General features: G+C 34.0%; 1 protein-coding gene across 1 annotated transcript; it reads left to right on the forward strand.

Annotated features, from left to right (window-relative positions):
* The first annotated feature begins 1,094 nt into the window (after positions 1 to 1,094).
* Positions 1,095 to 1,712, forward strand: LOC127798376 (kunitz trypsin inhibitor 5-like). Its single transcript, XM_052331908.1, has one exon. It carries the CDS (start codon positions 1,095 to 1,097, stop codon positions 1,710 to 1,712), a length of 618 nt encoding a protein of 205 aa, XP_052187868.1.
* Positions 1,713 to 15,143: the final 13,431 nt, after the last annotated feature.

The following is a 15,143-nucleotide window of genomic DNA, read 5'->3' on the forward strand; positions in this document are numbered from 1 at the left end:
TAGCTTACAAAAATAATGACGACCAAATTAAATGATTTTATCATTATGGTCCGATGTATATTTATTAATGCATAAAAATATAGAATTTCTAACAAGCAAGTTTATATGGAGCATGATCAGTAAAAATGTAGAATTTTCACTTAAATAATAAAAAAAAAACCTCTGGTGAGTACAAAAGTTATATTGTTTTGATTTTAAATGTATTCTAATAATTGAGACTTGTTTATCTAAATCTAAAATTTTGAAATATCTAGTCTCATATTCAATTACAAAATAAAAAAAAAAAGAAAAAAGAAAAATCTAGCTAAACATTTATTAAATTGTTGATCAACTTCATTCCTTCCTTTCTCGAAAATTTCTTCCTTTTGTTTGTTGGACCCATTTTCTTCATCACTAGATCGAAATTGAACCTCACTAGAAAAAGAGAAAAAAAAAAAAGAGTAAAATATGAGGACAAATAATTGAACACTAACGTGAACTATTAATTGTTGTCAAGTGTTAAGCCATCTCAAACTCAGTCAAACTCAAGCCAAACCTCGTAAATTCAATCTGCAGCTCAATAAATTGTAACCATTTGATTGTTTTGTCCTACATAAATGAACTATTTTGTATTTAGTTGAGATATATATATATATATATACAGAACTACCATACTCGTTTTACACATTATTTTTTAATTTAACTGTTTTACATAGAATTTACTAATACATTTTTATAATATTAATAAAATGAATTCAAAAGGATAATCAAAGGCAATATTGGAAGAGTAATTAATAATCCATTTCGTGGACAGTCAGACAAGGAAAAAAAACAAACAAGCATAATGCATAAACAGTACATATACATCGTGAACCTAAGTCACGTGAAAATTGATGATAGAGAAATAAATGTTGCTTTCACAATAAATTGATCTGATCATAATTTAATTTTTTTTTCTCATCTTCCGTCTCTATAAATTCAAGCCACTCAGCTTTGCTTTTCTGCCCACAAAAAAATAAAAGAGAAAGAAAGTCTTGAAAAACATCAACAAAATGAAGAGCTCACTGCTGCTACTACTCTCCTTCCTTCTCCTTTCCTTGCTCCCAAACCTTCTTATGGCTGATAATCCTGAGCCCTTGTACGACTCCTCCGGCGATAAAGTCGTCACTGGCACCCGATACTACCTCCTACCAGCGTTTAGTGGAGATGGAGGTGGTTTTTATACCACAAGTCCATTCTGCCCAGGGGATATCTACCAAGAAAGTTCAGATTCATCGTTGGGTCAGCCAGTAGTATTCTACGGTGCCAACTACAGTACCTATGATTATAAAGTAGGTAATGTTATCTATGAGTCCACTGATTTGAACATCCACTTCCCTTCTCAACTTTGTTTGCTTTTACCAAATGCGTGGATTGTTGGCCCATATGATAGCACAGTGGGTGCATGGATCATTACAGCAAGTGGGAGGATAGGATTCCCAGGAGGTCCAGGACCGATTTGGTTCAAGTTTGAGAAATTCAGAGACAATGAATACGTCTTGCTTTTTGATCCCTCAGTTTGTGAGTTTTGTCAGAATATACCTAAGAGCTATGTTGGGATCGTTTCTGAGTTCGATAGGCGTCCTGCTTTAAATAATAACTCACCTTTGCGTTTGAAGATTGTCAAAGCGTCAGATGTTCTCCAAGTTCAAGAAGCAAGACTCAACAAGGCAATGATTGCTAGTGTGGTTTAGTGCCCACTCACAATCTAAATAGTTTATCCGAGTCCTCCTTGTTGTTGTTGGCAATAAATTATAAGGATACCAGTTTGAGATCCTTGTACTATATAAATTTAAAATCGTGGTCAATAAATGGACTTGGTACGATTGCTTCCAATTTGATTAAATTGAATTATTATTTTATTTTGCTAAAAAAAATTGATTACTTTTATTATTTAATTATTACAAATCCGAGAATTGTGAGACGACGGAATAACTCTCAAACTTTACAATGATATCATCAGCATTTGTTCAAATTTTTATTTCTTTTAGTTAAGAAAAATATTAATAACAGTAACAATTCTAGATAATTCATGACATTATTTCACTGTTCGTTGTGACTACTTGTCTTTGTAATTAAATTTATATTTATACATTTTTATTTAATCAAATCATACATTGGTCATAACGTAAGCAACGATATATAAATTTACAATATCTTTTTTGAAAGAAAAAGAAATGGAGATTAACTATAACCTCTCTTAAATCAATTGAATTATATGTAAACAAATTCTGACAATTTCTGTAAGAGCTACTGATTTCGATTACTAAGTTGCTCAATTTACATATAGATAATATATAAAACTTCATCAATTAGAAATTTTTTGTATATGTTGGACCACACACCCCATATAATTATTTTCTCTTATATGTAAAATGATAGGGGGAAACTAAATCATATCTATAAACAAGATCATACAACTTTCACATGTCCCATATATATAACTAACTTACAAAAATAATGACAGCCAAACTAAATGATTTTATAGTAATGATCCGATGTATATTGATTAATGCACAAACGAGTAATCAAACCAGTATACAGTGACTTAATGTAATTTCCATAACAATCTTTATATATATATATGAAATTCAATGAATATCAATGAATTTGATATGACTCTTTTGTGAATCAAAAGTTTAATGAAAAATACATGTGCACAAAATTCTAATGTTTTTGAATAGTGCAACTATTTTTTTCTGATTTTGTTTTCAAAAATCAAGCATTAAAAAAGGCATAAAAATTAGAAAATTGAGGAAAAAAAGAAATAGTGCCACAACTCTGAATTTTTCACACATTTTTTTATTGAATTTTTCATTTAAAAAAATAACAATCACATTAAAATTGATTGGATTTGATCACGATATTTACAAATTAAAATTAACTCAATGAATTCTTCACGAGAGAATTAATATATCACAACAAAATGAGAATAACGCAATAATAAACCTCTCATACTCATAATTTGAAGTTTTTTAATTCAAATCATAATATTAATTATTCATTAGATAAAAAAATGCATTTATCACAAAATTTTTAATGCATCAATGTTCATATTTAACATAAATGTATGTACACATGGGCCAGCCGCCGGTGTAGTATAAAAAAATTGTACACATGGGCCCACCGGTGTGGTGGGTACCCGTCCCATCATATTTGTGATTCTAGGTGGGATAGCGTGGGTTTTGTGTTTTCTAATGAGACTCAAGCTAATGACGATTTTTTTTAGGTAGATTATATCTTCATAGGCTTTGGCCCGGGATTGAAGAACTCAATTTCGCCATCACTTTTAGGTAATCCATTTTAGAAGTTGGGCCACAATCCCTATTCCCATTTTGGAAGAGAAATGAGCCTCAACCCATTTGCTCAAGTGGGAGAAGCCCACTTCCTCGGCCCATTATCTCCTAAGCCCTAAGTCCACATATAAAAGCCCTTTTGTTCTGCCCATTCTCTTGGTGTTTCGTTTTTTCGACCGAACCCTAGCCTATTTCTCTCTCTCTCTCTCTCTCTCTCTCTCTCTCGTTTCCTTGTGTAATACCCCATGTTTAGATAAGGTTGCCACATAATTTTAATAAGTTTAGAATACCGAAAAATTAGCTTGATAGCAATTATAAGTACCAAATCAACTGCAGGGAGTGCTTCGGAGTGAAATTGTCTAAGAAAAATTATATGGTCTCTACGAGCGTATCGAGATAAGATTTATGGTATCGAAAAAAATCGAATCAGAAACAGTTTTCGGTACAGCTAAAATACAGCTCCCATTTAGGTTGTAAAACCGAATCGTCGTATTGGACTCCCAAAAAATCAACGGAACCCTAGGGGGGCTTCAGTTTTGTGTGATGGTCAACCCTTTAGTGGTTTCAAGATGAAGCGATAGCCTAGTGAGGACACTGGGGCAAAGTCGTCATTATTGAGTAACTTTGAAGTTATTAATTTTGTATTTTTGGCATTGAAATGTAAATTTAATCGATATTTGAGGGCATGGTTGCAATAAAAAAATTACCCAAGTGATATTAGATGAATTATGGGAATTAAAAGTGTAATTTCTCTTATATGTTAGTGTATTATATAATAGTTATAAATATATATATATATATGCATCGTGCGTGTGTGCAAGCTGGCCTTGCGAAGCTTCTGTGAAGCTTTAATGGCCGAGATTTCGGCTGCAAAATGGAGAAATTATGGCAGTAGGATTTGAGCAACGGGATTTAAGGAAGATATGGCAGAAAGATTTAAGGGATGGAGCAATAAATATGATAGATATATACATATTTATACACATTCAAATGGAGTAGCGGCCAAGGCAGTGGAGGCTATAAATTGGCAATGGTTTTGGCTGATTAAGAGCAGCAAGCAAGTGGGAGAGAGAGAGGGAGAGATAGAATGGTGGCAATGGAAGCAACCTGCAATGGCCAAATTCGGCCATAGCAGCAAGTGGGCGATGCGGCCAGCATTGTAAAGGAGGCTGATAGCAGCAAGGAGGCAACGCAGGCTGTCAGTGTCGGCCTTGGCAGTGGCCGGCAAGGTTGGTGACGGCAATGGAGGCCTGAGAGGCTGCCGAGAGCAGCAAACCCATGGCCATGGCAGCCATGGCCGCAGGCTCATCAAGCTGGAACAGCTGCCGCGATGATGGCAGCAGGGTGTGACCGCGATGACGGCTCATGGCGACGGGCGATGACGTCGATGGTGGCCGTTGGGGTGACCGTGATGGCCCACGGAGCAAGGTCGTGCGCGAGCATGGCTATTGCGAAGAAGAAGGAGCAGAGAAGTTGCAGAAAGGAAGAGGATGAGAAGAAGAAGAAGAAAAAGAAGAAGAAAGGAGAAAGAAATGAAAAAGAAAAAGAAAAGAAGAAAGAAAGAAAGAGGAAAGAAGGAGTTGTAGGAGCAGGGGAGGAGGAAGAAGAAGAAGGAGGAGGAGGGAGAAGAAAAAAGAAAAAGAAAAAGAAAAGAGAAAGAAAGAAAAGAAAATAGGAAAATAATGGAAAAACTCCTAGAAAATTCTGAAAAATAGAAAATTATATTTCAATAATATCCCAGAGATTTTAGGCAAGAAAATAGTTCGGGCACGCGTTTCGAGGATATAGCACGCATATCGAGGAAGCCGAAGAGGCTAAGTCAAAGTAAGTAAAATTCTCTAGAAAATTTCAAAAATTCAAGAGTGTTATTTTATGAATTGTCGTAGTGAAATATTTGAGAAAATATTTTAGAAAAATTTAGTTTGGATTTATTGAGGAAAAATAGGAAGAAATAGAGAGAAAATTATAGAAAATGCTAGAAATTATGAAAAAATAGGTTTTAATGTTTATTTAAATAATTATGGTGATTAGGATGCTTTGAGGAATAAGTTAAAGTGACTTATGCAAATTTTGAGGTCAGCATGCAAATCGAGGCGATGCACGTATTTCAAGGCAAGCGCAAATATCGAGGTAGCCCGATAAGCTTGAGAAGGTAAATGGTACTTCCCGATTAAAGTTAGTTTTATGAAAAATACTTGGTTTATATTTCTCGAAAATGTTTTCATTATATTGACATACTCTGATATGTACCATCACGTAGACTGCATACATGACATGACTATAAAATACATAAATACACATTGATATCATCGATCACGCTCATTTGTGGCCGTAGGGAGTACAAACTGGCATCGCTGCTTTACTAAGCGTGCACCCATACACCCCGGCTTCGAAAGAGGTGGCTGCAAAAATGGTAGGTAGCATGAGAGGTGCAGTTAACACCTATGAGGAAAAACATTGCATACACACATGACATAACATTATGTACGCTTACTTAGATGATTCATCATCTAACTTGGGTTTTGTCCCTGGAATATTCAAACGTTCCAGATGGAGATTGTAGCAGATTCGAGGATAAATGATGCATGAAATGGCACTTAGTAGAGTGCATGAAGAATGAAATGTATGTTACGTAGCCCCTATATTTAAGTTCTGCTACTTTAGATTCTGAATGTTTTGAGGAATGTTGATGTATATCCTTGTGGTTAATGAAGATGTAAGAATTTGTTTTATGAAAAATGCTTGGTTTATATTCCTCGAAATTGTTTTTATTATATTGACATACTCTGATATGTACCATCACGTAGACTGCATACATGACATGATTATAAAATGCATAAATACACATTGATATCATCGATCACGCGCATTTGTGGCCGTAGGGAGTACGAACTAGCATCGCTGCTTTACCAAGGGTGCACCCATACACCCCGGCTTCGAAAGAGATGGCCACAAACATGGTAGGTAGCATGAGAGGTGCAGTTAACACCTACGAGGAAAGACATTGCATACACACATGACATAGCATTATGTACGCTTACTTAGATAATTCATCATCTAACTTGGGTTTTGTCCCTGGAATATTCAAATGTTCCAGATGGAGATTGTAGCAGATTCGAGGATAAATGATGCATGAAATGACACTTAGTAGAGTGCATGAAGAATGAAATGTATGTTACGTAGCCCCTATATTTAAGTTCTGCTACTTTAGATTCTGAATGTTTTGAGAAATGTTGATGTATATCCTTGTGGTTAATGAAGATGTAAGAATTGATTTATGATCAATGTTAAGATATTAGGTTTCGATCATTGCTTCCGCATTTGATATGTATAGTGATTCTCTTTCAAGATTAATGTATGGGAATTCTGGGACGGATTCGAGGGATGATGTGGTTTAGCTTTAGTGTTTGGAAGAAAAAAAAAATTTTACTGTCCCGGAATTGTCCCAAGTTTATAACGCGCCCGGGAAAGCGGGGTGTTACACCTTGCTTGGCCGATTACTTCCTTCGTGGTTTCCTTTTGCGGCTGATCTTCCATGGCTTCGTTTCCATGTCGGTCCGATGCTTCTTTCCATGTTGAGAGACCGCATCTGTCCTTGTTGATCTTGACCTATTTGTTGGTGATGCGTGTGCCTTATTTAGAGGGGTTTCGATTTGTGCTTTCTACCCTATGGATGCCTTATTTTGTTGAGAGATGGCATCCATTCTTGGGTAAGCTTTTCTCTTTAATTTGTGCTTTCTACCCTATGTCCTTGTGACCGATCTACGTCCTGTGGTAACCTACTGTGTGTGGCTTTGATCGATTGGGTGAGAGAGGGCTTCGTTTGTGTTCGACCGAGAGGTGTTGAGGCTTTCTGGGCATTCGGTTTGAGGGCTTCGTTGTGGCTTGTGGTTCCTATTTGTTGGCGTTACCAAAGTAGTGAACGAACTCTTCAAATCTGAGCCTTGAACGTTATCTAAACAAGGAGTTTTTTTACTTCGTGTTCATCTTCTTGTTGCTGTTATCGGTACTTTGTATATTGTCTTAGTTTTCGATTAAATCCGATTCGATGTTATTGCACTAACCCATTTGTTTTGTAGAGATTTTTCGCAACAATTGGTATCAGAGCCTCGTTTGGCTCCTGGGTAGTGCTTGTTCGAATCAGATCTAAAAAACCCCCATCGTTTTCAGATTCGATTTCACAGTGAGTGAGTTCCATATCAAATCTTATCTCAATTCGATTATTCTTTGCAAGTTGTGAGTTGGGTTGAAAGAACCCCAGATCCGGATCTAGCAAGTCATGGGTCATCTTCTTGAACGACATGTGGCTGCTTACTCGCCTGTCGGCCAGCAGCGTGTGGCCTTGCATGCGGCAGTGTGTGGAGATCGAGATGCCCTTCTTCTATTCCAGATTTGATCCTACATCACTCACAGATCTTAGCCCTGAGATCTGTACTGGTAACCTCTGTGGTTTTAAATTATGTGATTTTCTTTTCCAACAACTAGCAGGTCATCGTGTGGGGGTGGCCATTAGGTTTGGGGGTTATCCTGTGGTGGTAACCATTGCTTGTTGGTAGAATTGTGATTACCTGTGTTAATCTGTGTGATTATTGAAATTGCTAAGTGCTTGAAAATTTTGTTTCTAATTAGTCTTTGATTCTTTGTGAATGTGCTGCCTAAGTTTTTTTTAAAATTAAAACTTTTGTGTGTTTTTTTTTTTTTTTTAAAGTCTCCTTAGGTTGCATGTTTAATTTCTTATACTCTTAGTGGGTATCCAGTGTTTTGTTTTGATATTTTATGTGTGATTTACTTGTGGCTGTTTTAACTGCTTAGTGCTTTAATATACTGCCTAGTAAATCAGTATTATCCCTGTTAAAAATCTTCCCCTTGAATGAATCTGTTTTGTGCATACCCAATGTTTAGGATACAGCATGAAAAACTTAGTATTTTGTAGGTTGCACTACTTATTTGTGTGTTGAGCATATTCTTTGTGAACATGGCTACACATTATGAAATGGGGATTTTCAATGGGAATGGTGATTTTTCTATTTGGCAACAAAAAATGAAATGAATTTTAGTTCAACAAAAAGTATTAAAAGTCATCGATGACAAATATCCTAAAAACACAACAACTGAACGAAAATTAGAAATGGATGAACTTGCCTATACTTATATAATTTTGCATCTCTCTGAGTCGATTCTAAGAAAAGTAGGAAAACTTGAGATCACTAAAGAACTTTGGGAAAAATTGAAGAAATTATTTGTTAAGAAATCCACCACTAATAAGCTTTATTTGCTTGAAAGTTTCTTTACTTTTAAGATTGACCCCTTTAAGGACCTGGATGACAACTTAGATGCCTTTAACAAGTTGGTTCAAGATATCATAAATTGTGGTGAAACAATCACTACAAAAAATTGAGTATTTTGAGGCGGTTTTCCAACCGCCACAAAATATGTTTTTTACGGCGGTTTATCAAACATTTTGTGGCAATTCTCAAAAATCGCCGCAAAATTAATTAATCTAAAATTATAAAATTAAATTTAGCAGCGGTTTTAAAGAACCGTCGCAAAATTTAGGACTAAAAAAATTAAAAATTAAAATTAGCGGCGGTTTTATGAAAACTGCTACTATATTTATTAATAAAAAAATTAAATTTAGCGACGATTTGAGTGAAACCGCTGCTAAATTTGCGGCTGTTTTAAAACTGCCGTAAAATTTAATTTTTTTTAATTTTTTTATTAATAAATATAGCAGCAACCGCCGCTAAATTTAATTTTTAATTTTTTTAGTCCTGAATTTTGCGACGATTTACTAAACTGCCGAAAAAAAACCCGCTACTAAACCCCTTTTTTCTAGTGGTAATATAATAATTAAAAAATTAATTAATATTAAAATTTTTTATTGATTAAAAGATAAAATTTATCAACTATTTTGAAAAGAACCATAAGAAAATTTTAGAAAATAATCTAAAATTTATATTAAAAATATATAAAATTTTAAAAAATATGTTTAACTCTAGTTTTAAATTTTTAATAAATTTATTTAAATTAATTCAATGAATTTATTTTTAATTAGTTTTTGGAGTGATTTATCCATAAATGTTATATATGTGATTTCTTACTTAAATTACAAAATGAAAATAAATAATACATTTGAATGTGTACAATTATTAATAATAAACACACACTATATATGTATAAATGTTATATATAATAATTAATTATTAGTAATATTTATTAAATGCACGTGTTCAAAATTAAATGTACGCAAATACTACATTTGAAAAATATCGAGAGATTGTATTATATATTGTCGACGTTCAAAATTAGCCAACCGTAATTCATAGGCTCGCAATGAGGACATAAGCCCAAAATGCAATAAGGAGAAACGAAACTTGTTTTTCTCCTCATTGCATTTCAGAGACAAAACTGTGATTCAACTAATTAAATTAATATATGTTCACAATCTAAACTTGTTTTTCTCTTTGCAAGTATTTTGGAGATGTCAAGAGACACTTTTTTGCATCTCGATCGAGATATTTTTTCATATAAAAAAAATTATTATTATATCTTGACTATAATAGCGTAAATTTGTCATATAATAATAATGTGTTAACTCCAACATGCAATTTTTATTAGAAAAAATTATTTTTAAAATAAAATCATGAAATATCTCCTTATTTTTTACACATGTATTATCAAAATCATTTCTAAACTCTCTCAATGATTGTCTTTGTGTGTCGAGCTCTTTGTTTTTTTTTGCTAATCATCGCTTGACCTCTTAATTTGTATAACAGTCATATATTACTAGTTTTTTAAATTTATTCTTTCTCTAGTGTTTATTTTTACTTTCATTATTTACAAGTTTTGTTTCATTATTTATTTGTGAGACTCGAGATCTAGCTACTTTAGTAATCTGTAAATGCTTTGCGATATTTGTTTAATTTAATTCTTATTTATAAAAAAAATTAATTATTTGAGGTGAGAAACTAATAATAAATAATTCAATATATCAAATTAATTTACTAATTATTAGATTTATAATATAAATATATTTTTAAATAAATATATAGTAATTTGATGTAATAATCTAAATTATTTTAATATCACATTTTAGATTATTATTTTAAATTATTAATTTATTAATTATCATATTCATAAGTTATTTTAATAAATTTCAATAAAATAATTAATAATATTATTTTCATAAATAATTTTATTTTTATTTTACAAATAAATATGTTAAATAAAATAAAAAAACCAAAAAATTCCCCCCCCCTCAAATTCCCACGAACTTAGCCCAAATTCCCCCACTTTCCCCTCTGAAAAAACCCTAAATTCCCCCCTTTCCCAACTCACTCACTCATTCTCTCTCTCTCTCGCCGTAGACCCATCTGCCTCGGCCTCCGCCTAAGCGTCCGCCTCCAATTTCGCCGCTACATCTGCATCCCATTGTCATCGCGATCTCCGCCTCCACCTCTGGTCTTCGCCGTTGCGTCTGCGACCCATTGTCATCGCAGCCTCCGCCTCTGCTTCCACCTTCGCCTTCGGTCTTCGTCGTTGCTTCTGCCTCCAGTTGTCATTGCAGCCTCTGCCTCAAGTAAATCATTTATTCCTCTATTTTGTACCGAGAATTTTCATCTACAGCACTCTCTAGTTGTATTCACACCTCTTTGTTGCTTACACGTATTGTTGTCATAATCATTGTTTTCAGTCATCGATTTGGTTGCACACTGGAATATCCTTCTAATAACCTTTCCCTTTAGATTACAAGCACCTATTCCTACAAACTTTCGATGTTGAGTTTGCAACTTGATCTGTTGATATCCAAACTCACTTGTTGTTATTATATGATTGAGCTTGATCATTTATTATCTCTGGTTAGAGTTATGAGTGATGAGAAATTGCTATTGTGAGTGAAGACTTTGTATGCGAAAGAATATTGTCGTCGGTGTGCTTGGGTGATTTGTGATCGATCGGGAGTGCCAAATGCTTTGCTTAGATGGCTTCTATGGTTTTGTAATCGAATAAGATATATTTTGAGTATTTACTGTTGTACATTACCTTACTAGCTTCTCTTAATACACTGAATACGTTGAGGGATAGAGAAAAATCAAGTTCATGGTATCTCTGTAGCACTGCAAGCAAGTTTGAATTATTTGATTACTGAATTAAATTGGTGTTATATAATAATTTTAGTTATTGTTTTACTGAATTAAATTTCATTATCTCAGATAAATATTCAATAATCTCATTATTAAATTAAAAAAAAAATTGAATAGACTTCCAACAATATCTGTTTCTTTGCTTAAAACAGCTTCATTATTCAAAATCATTGTCTTCTCACAGACAATATTTCCCTCTCCTCTCTGCTCCTCTTAACAATAACGCACAAATGACCGAATGAATAGCAGTAGTTCTTCACAGTCCTTCTCAGAGGCAGATTTGGGGAGAGTTGCACTGGGCTTCAGCCCATGTCACTTTTAGCTTCATGTGAATTAATTTTTTTTTAATTTTTAAATTATTAGTCTGTATTTCCTTTAACCTTTTAACCCGCACGTGTTTCTCGAACATTACAACAAGAACTTAATGAACTCGGTACCAACTACAGTAATCTTAAACAACCCCAACCAACTTATTAATATTGATAGAAGTAATAAATCGATAGAAATTTAAAGTGATCAAAATAGCGAACTAGGAATTAGTGAGATGCAAATTGCAAATGCCTGGAAAGACTCCATCATGATTGTTACAACTGGAATGTTAGGAAAATAGGAGAATGATTGAGTCACACTGTTGCGCTGTATTAAAGATAGTAATCGTCTTGCGTTGACGACAGGGTCGGCCCAAGGCCTAGTGGTCTATGCCTAGGGCCCCCAAAAATTTGGGGCCCCCAAACCCCCCCCCCCCCCCACCCCAACAGCACCCCCAAAAAAATACCCCCAAAATTTGGGGCCCCACAAACCCCCCACCCCACCCCAACAGCACACCCAAAAAAATTGGGTCCAAAAAAATACCCTCAAAGAAAAATATAGTAGAGAACAAAGCACCCTGAAAAAAAAATTGCTCTCCCCTCCCCCCCCTCTTATCCCCCCCAAAAAATCCCTCCCTCCCCCCCCCAAAAAAAAAAAAAAATACACCATGCCACTCTTTTCTAAAAAAAATTTATTATCGCCTAGAACCCCATTGGGCCTTGGCCCGGCCCTGGTTGATGATAAGTACACTTTGGCGACTATCTTAGCAACATAAAACCATCGTGTTCAGCGAATTGGAAGTGCTAGGGAGGGGTCTTTATACCCTTGAACTATCCTTTATCCCACCCATGTGGGATACATCTTAATAGTTTAGGGACATTTTTTTTTTTAATAAATTGAAGTTATAGTTTATGAGTAATGTTATTTATAACAGTAGTGATGTGACAGTTCATGTAAAAGTATTTGATTGATATTAGTTATCTATTCAAGAACATAAAAAATATATTTTATTGGGTGTCTTTTCATCTTTTCTAGACAAACACTTTTATATAAATTGTTACATTACTATTATTTATCTGTACCGAAGATGAATAACATTACTCCTAATCTATTGATAGTTGATAAAGTTAATAAATGCAGTGTTTTGGGTTCAGATTTACTTTGAGTATTAATTACCATCTTCACTAAGTTTAAAGTGATAATCTTAGTGTATGTAACAATTTTTGTAATGTTAAAATAATAGATTCATAATCATTCACATCATTTGTAATCATCCAATATGACCCTTTAATTCTTCATATCACAACCCACTAATTATAGCACAAAAAAGATGGGGGTGACAATCAATCTTTCTGTGCCATGCCACCAATTTGACAATAGCTAGCTACTAGCTGAAATGTTAATGCCTTTTATGTATGAAGTACATAACTTAAAACTAATATGGATGTAATGTTTTCATATTGAGGTGTAGATTAGCGAAGCATAATACAAGCTATAAGCTCTGTTTTAGCTGCATGGATAAGTCTTGGATTACAAAACCACGAAATATACATGAATTTCAGGAAGGGGTGCAGGGATTTTTGGAATTTGCATTTGCCCATCGGTCTGTTGAAGGCAAAATCAAATGTCCTTGTCCTGATTGTGTTTTTAGAAATTGGGAGAGCAGAGCAATGGTGTATGATCATTTGATTTGTAGAGGGTTTCCAACCACATACACTATTTGGTTTTGGCATGGGGAGTCAACTACAGGGGAAACTTCTAATAGCACACATTCGATACAAAATCCCTTATACAGTCATGATCCAATACACAATATGATCAACGATGCTTTTGGGATATCTAGGGACCATGTGAATGTAGAAGCCTGCACATTGCATCAACCAGTACATGAAAATGAAGAAAGGATGCTAGAATTGAACCAAGACCTAATGAGGAAACTAAGGCATTTTACGATCTAGTTATGGTCTAGTCTAGTTTAGTTGTAATAAATAATTAGTTTAATGATAAATAATATGTTTAAATATAACAGTTAAATATCAATAATATTGTTGTTGAGTTAGTTATTTATTTAACATAATTTAAAAATTATAACTACAAATATAATGTTATTATTTGGTTAAAACTTTTGTTACTTGGTAAAAATTATAATTACATTGGTCTATAGTACTAAAAGATGGTTTTGTGAATTTTCATGATAGTTTTTTTCGTCATACATATTATTGAATTTAAAATAGAAATTTTGTCACATCGTAAGTGGATTGATAATAGTGTAATGCAAGAAGGGCGAGATTAATAGAGAATTTTATGAGGGTATCGATGAGTTTATTCAATTTGCGTTTACTCAAGAAAGTTTCATAAGACTGGAAAGAAAGTTAAAGTTCCCTTGTATGAAATGCGGGTATCTAAGGTTTAAATCAATCAATGAGGTGAAAAGAGATATTTGCAAACATGAATTCATGAAGGGCTATTATTATTGGACGCATCATGGTGAAAAAGTGTCCGTTATGCCTCTTCCGGTTGTTGAAAATAAATATTATAGAGAAGATAATTTTAGGGATCAGTTTAATTCCTATGAACATATGGTATGATGGATACGGTTGGGCCATTGAATGCGTCATATATAATGCAAGATACTAGTAGTGGAAGTGGTTATCAGACTTACAATATAGATGAAGCACCGAATGAAAATGCACAAGCATTTTATGACATGTTATCTACTGCACAAGCTCCATTGTATCCAAACTGCGAAGTAGAAACTGAACTTTCTCCTGCAGTTAGGATGTTGAGTATAAAATCTGATTACAACATTCCAGAAGGTGGGTAAAATGAAATTATGCAGTTTATGCATCAAATAATCCCAACTAGTAATTGTGTGTCAATTGATTTTTATCATAGCAAGAAGTTGGTTTCGCAGCTTGGCCTTGGTTATCAGAAGATTGATTGTTGTTTAAATGGATGTATGTTGTATTATAAGGATGATGAATCTGAGATGAGTTGTAAGTTTTGTGGCCATCCTCGTTTTAAACCTGTAAGAAGTGGAAAGGAAAAATTTAAACAATTTTTTTATAAAAAAAATATGGTATTTACCTTTCATACCAAGAATGAAAAGAATATATGCTTCTACGGTTATAGTTGCGAGCATGAGATGGTATCATGAAAGTCGGAGGGAGTCTTCTATATTGTCTCACCCATCTAATGGAGAAGCATGGAAACATTTTAATCAGAAATATCCTAACTTCTCCGTCGATTCTAGAAATGTGAGACTTGATCTTTGTGCAGATGGGTTCACCCCGTATGGTTAATCGAGTCACTCGTATTCTTATTGGCCAATCATTGTGACGCCATATAACTTGCCTCCTGGATTGTGTTTGAGAAG

The sequence above is a fragment of the Diospyros lotus genome, chromosome 3 (genome assembly GCF_014633365.1).
Source record: "Diospyros lotus cultivar Yz01 chromosome 3, ASM1463336v1, whole genome shotgun sequence".
NCBI classification, from domain to species: Eukaryota; Viridiplantae; Streptophyta; class Magnoliopsida; order Ericales; family Ebenaceae; genus Diospyros; species Diospyros lotus.

Bases quoted from the DNA above. Each gene is read 5' to 3' on its own strand.
- LOC127798376 (XM_052331908.1), top strand. From the start codon at position 1,095: ATGGCTGATAATCCTGAGCCCTTGTACGACTCCTCCGGCGATAAAGTC.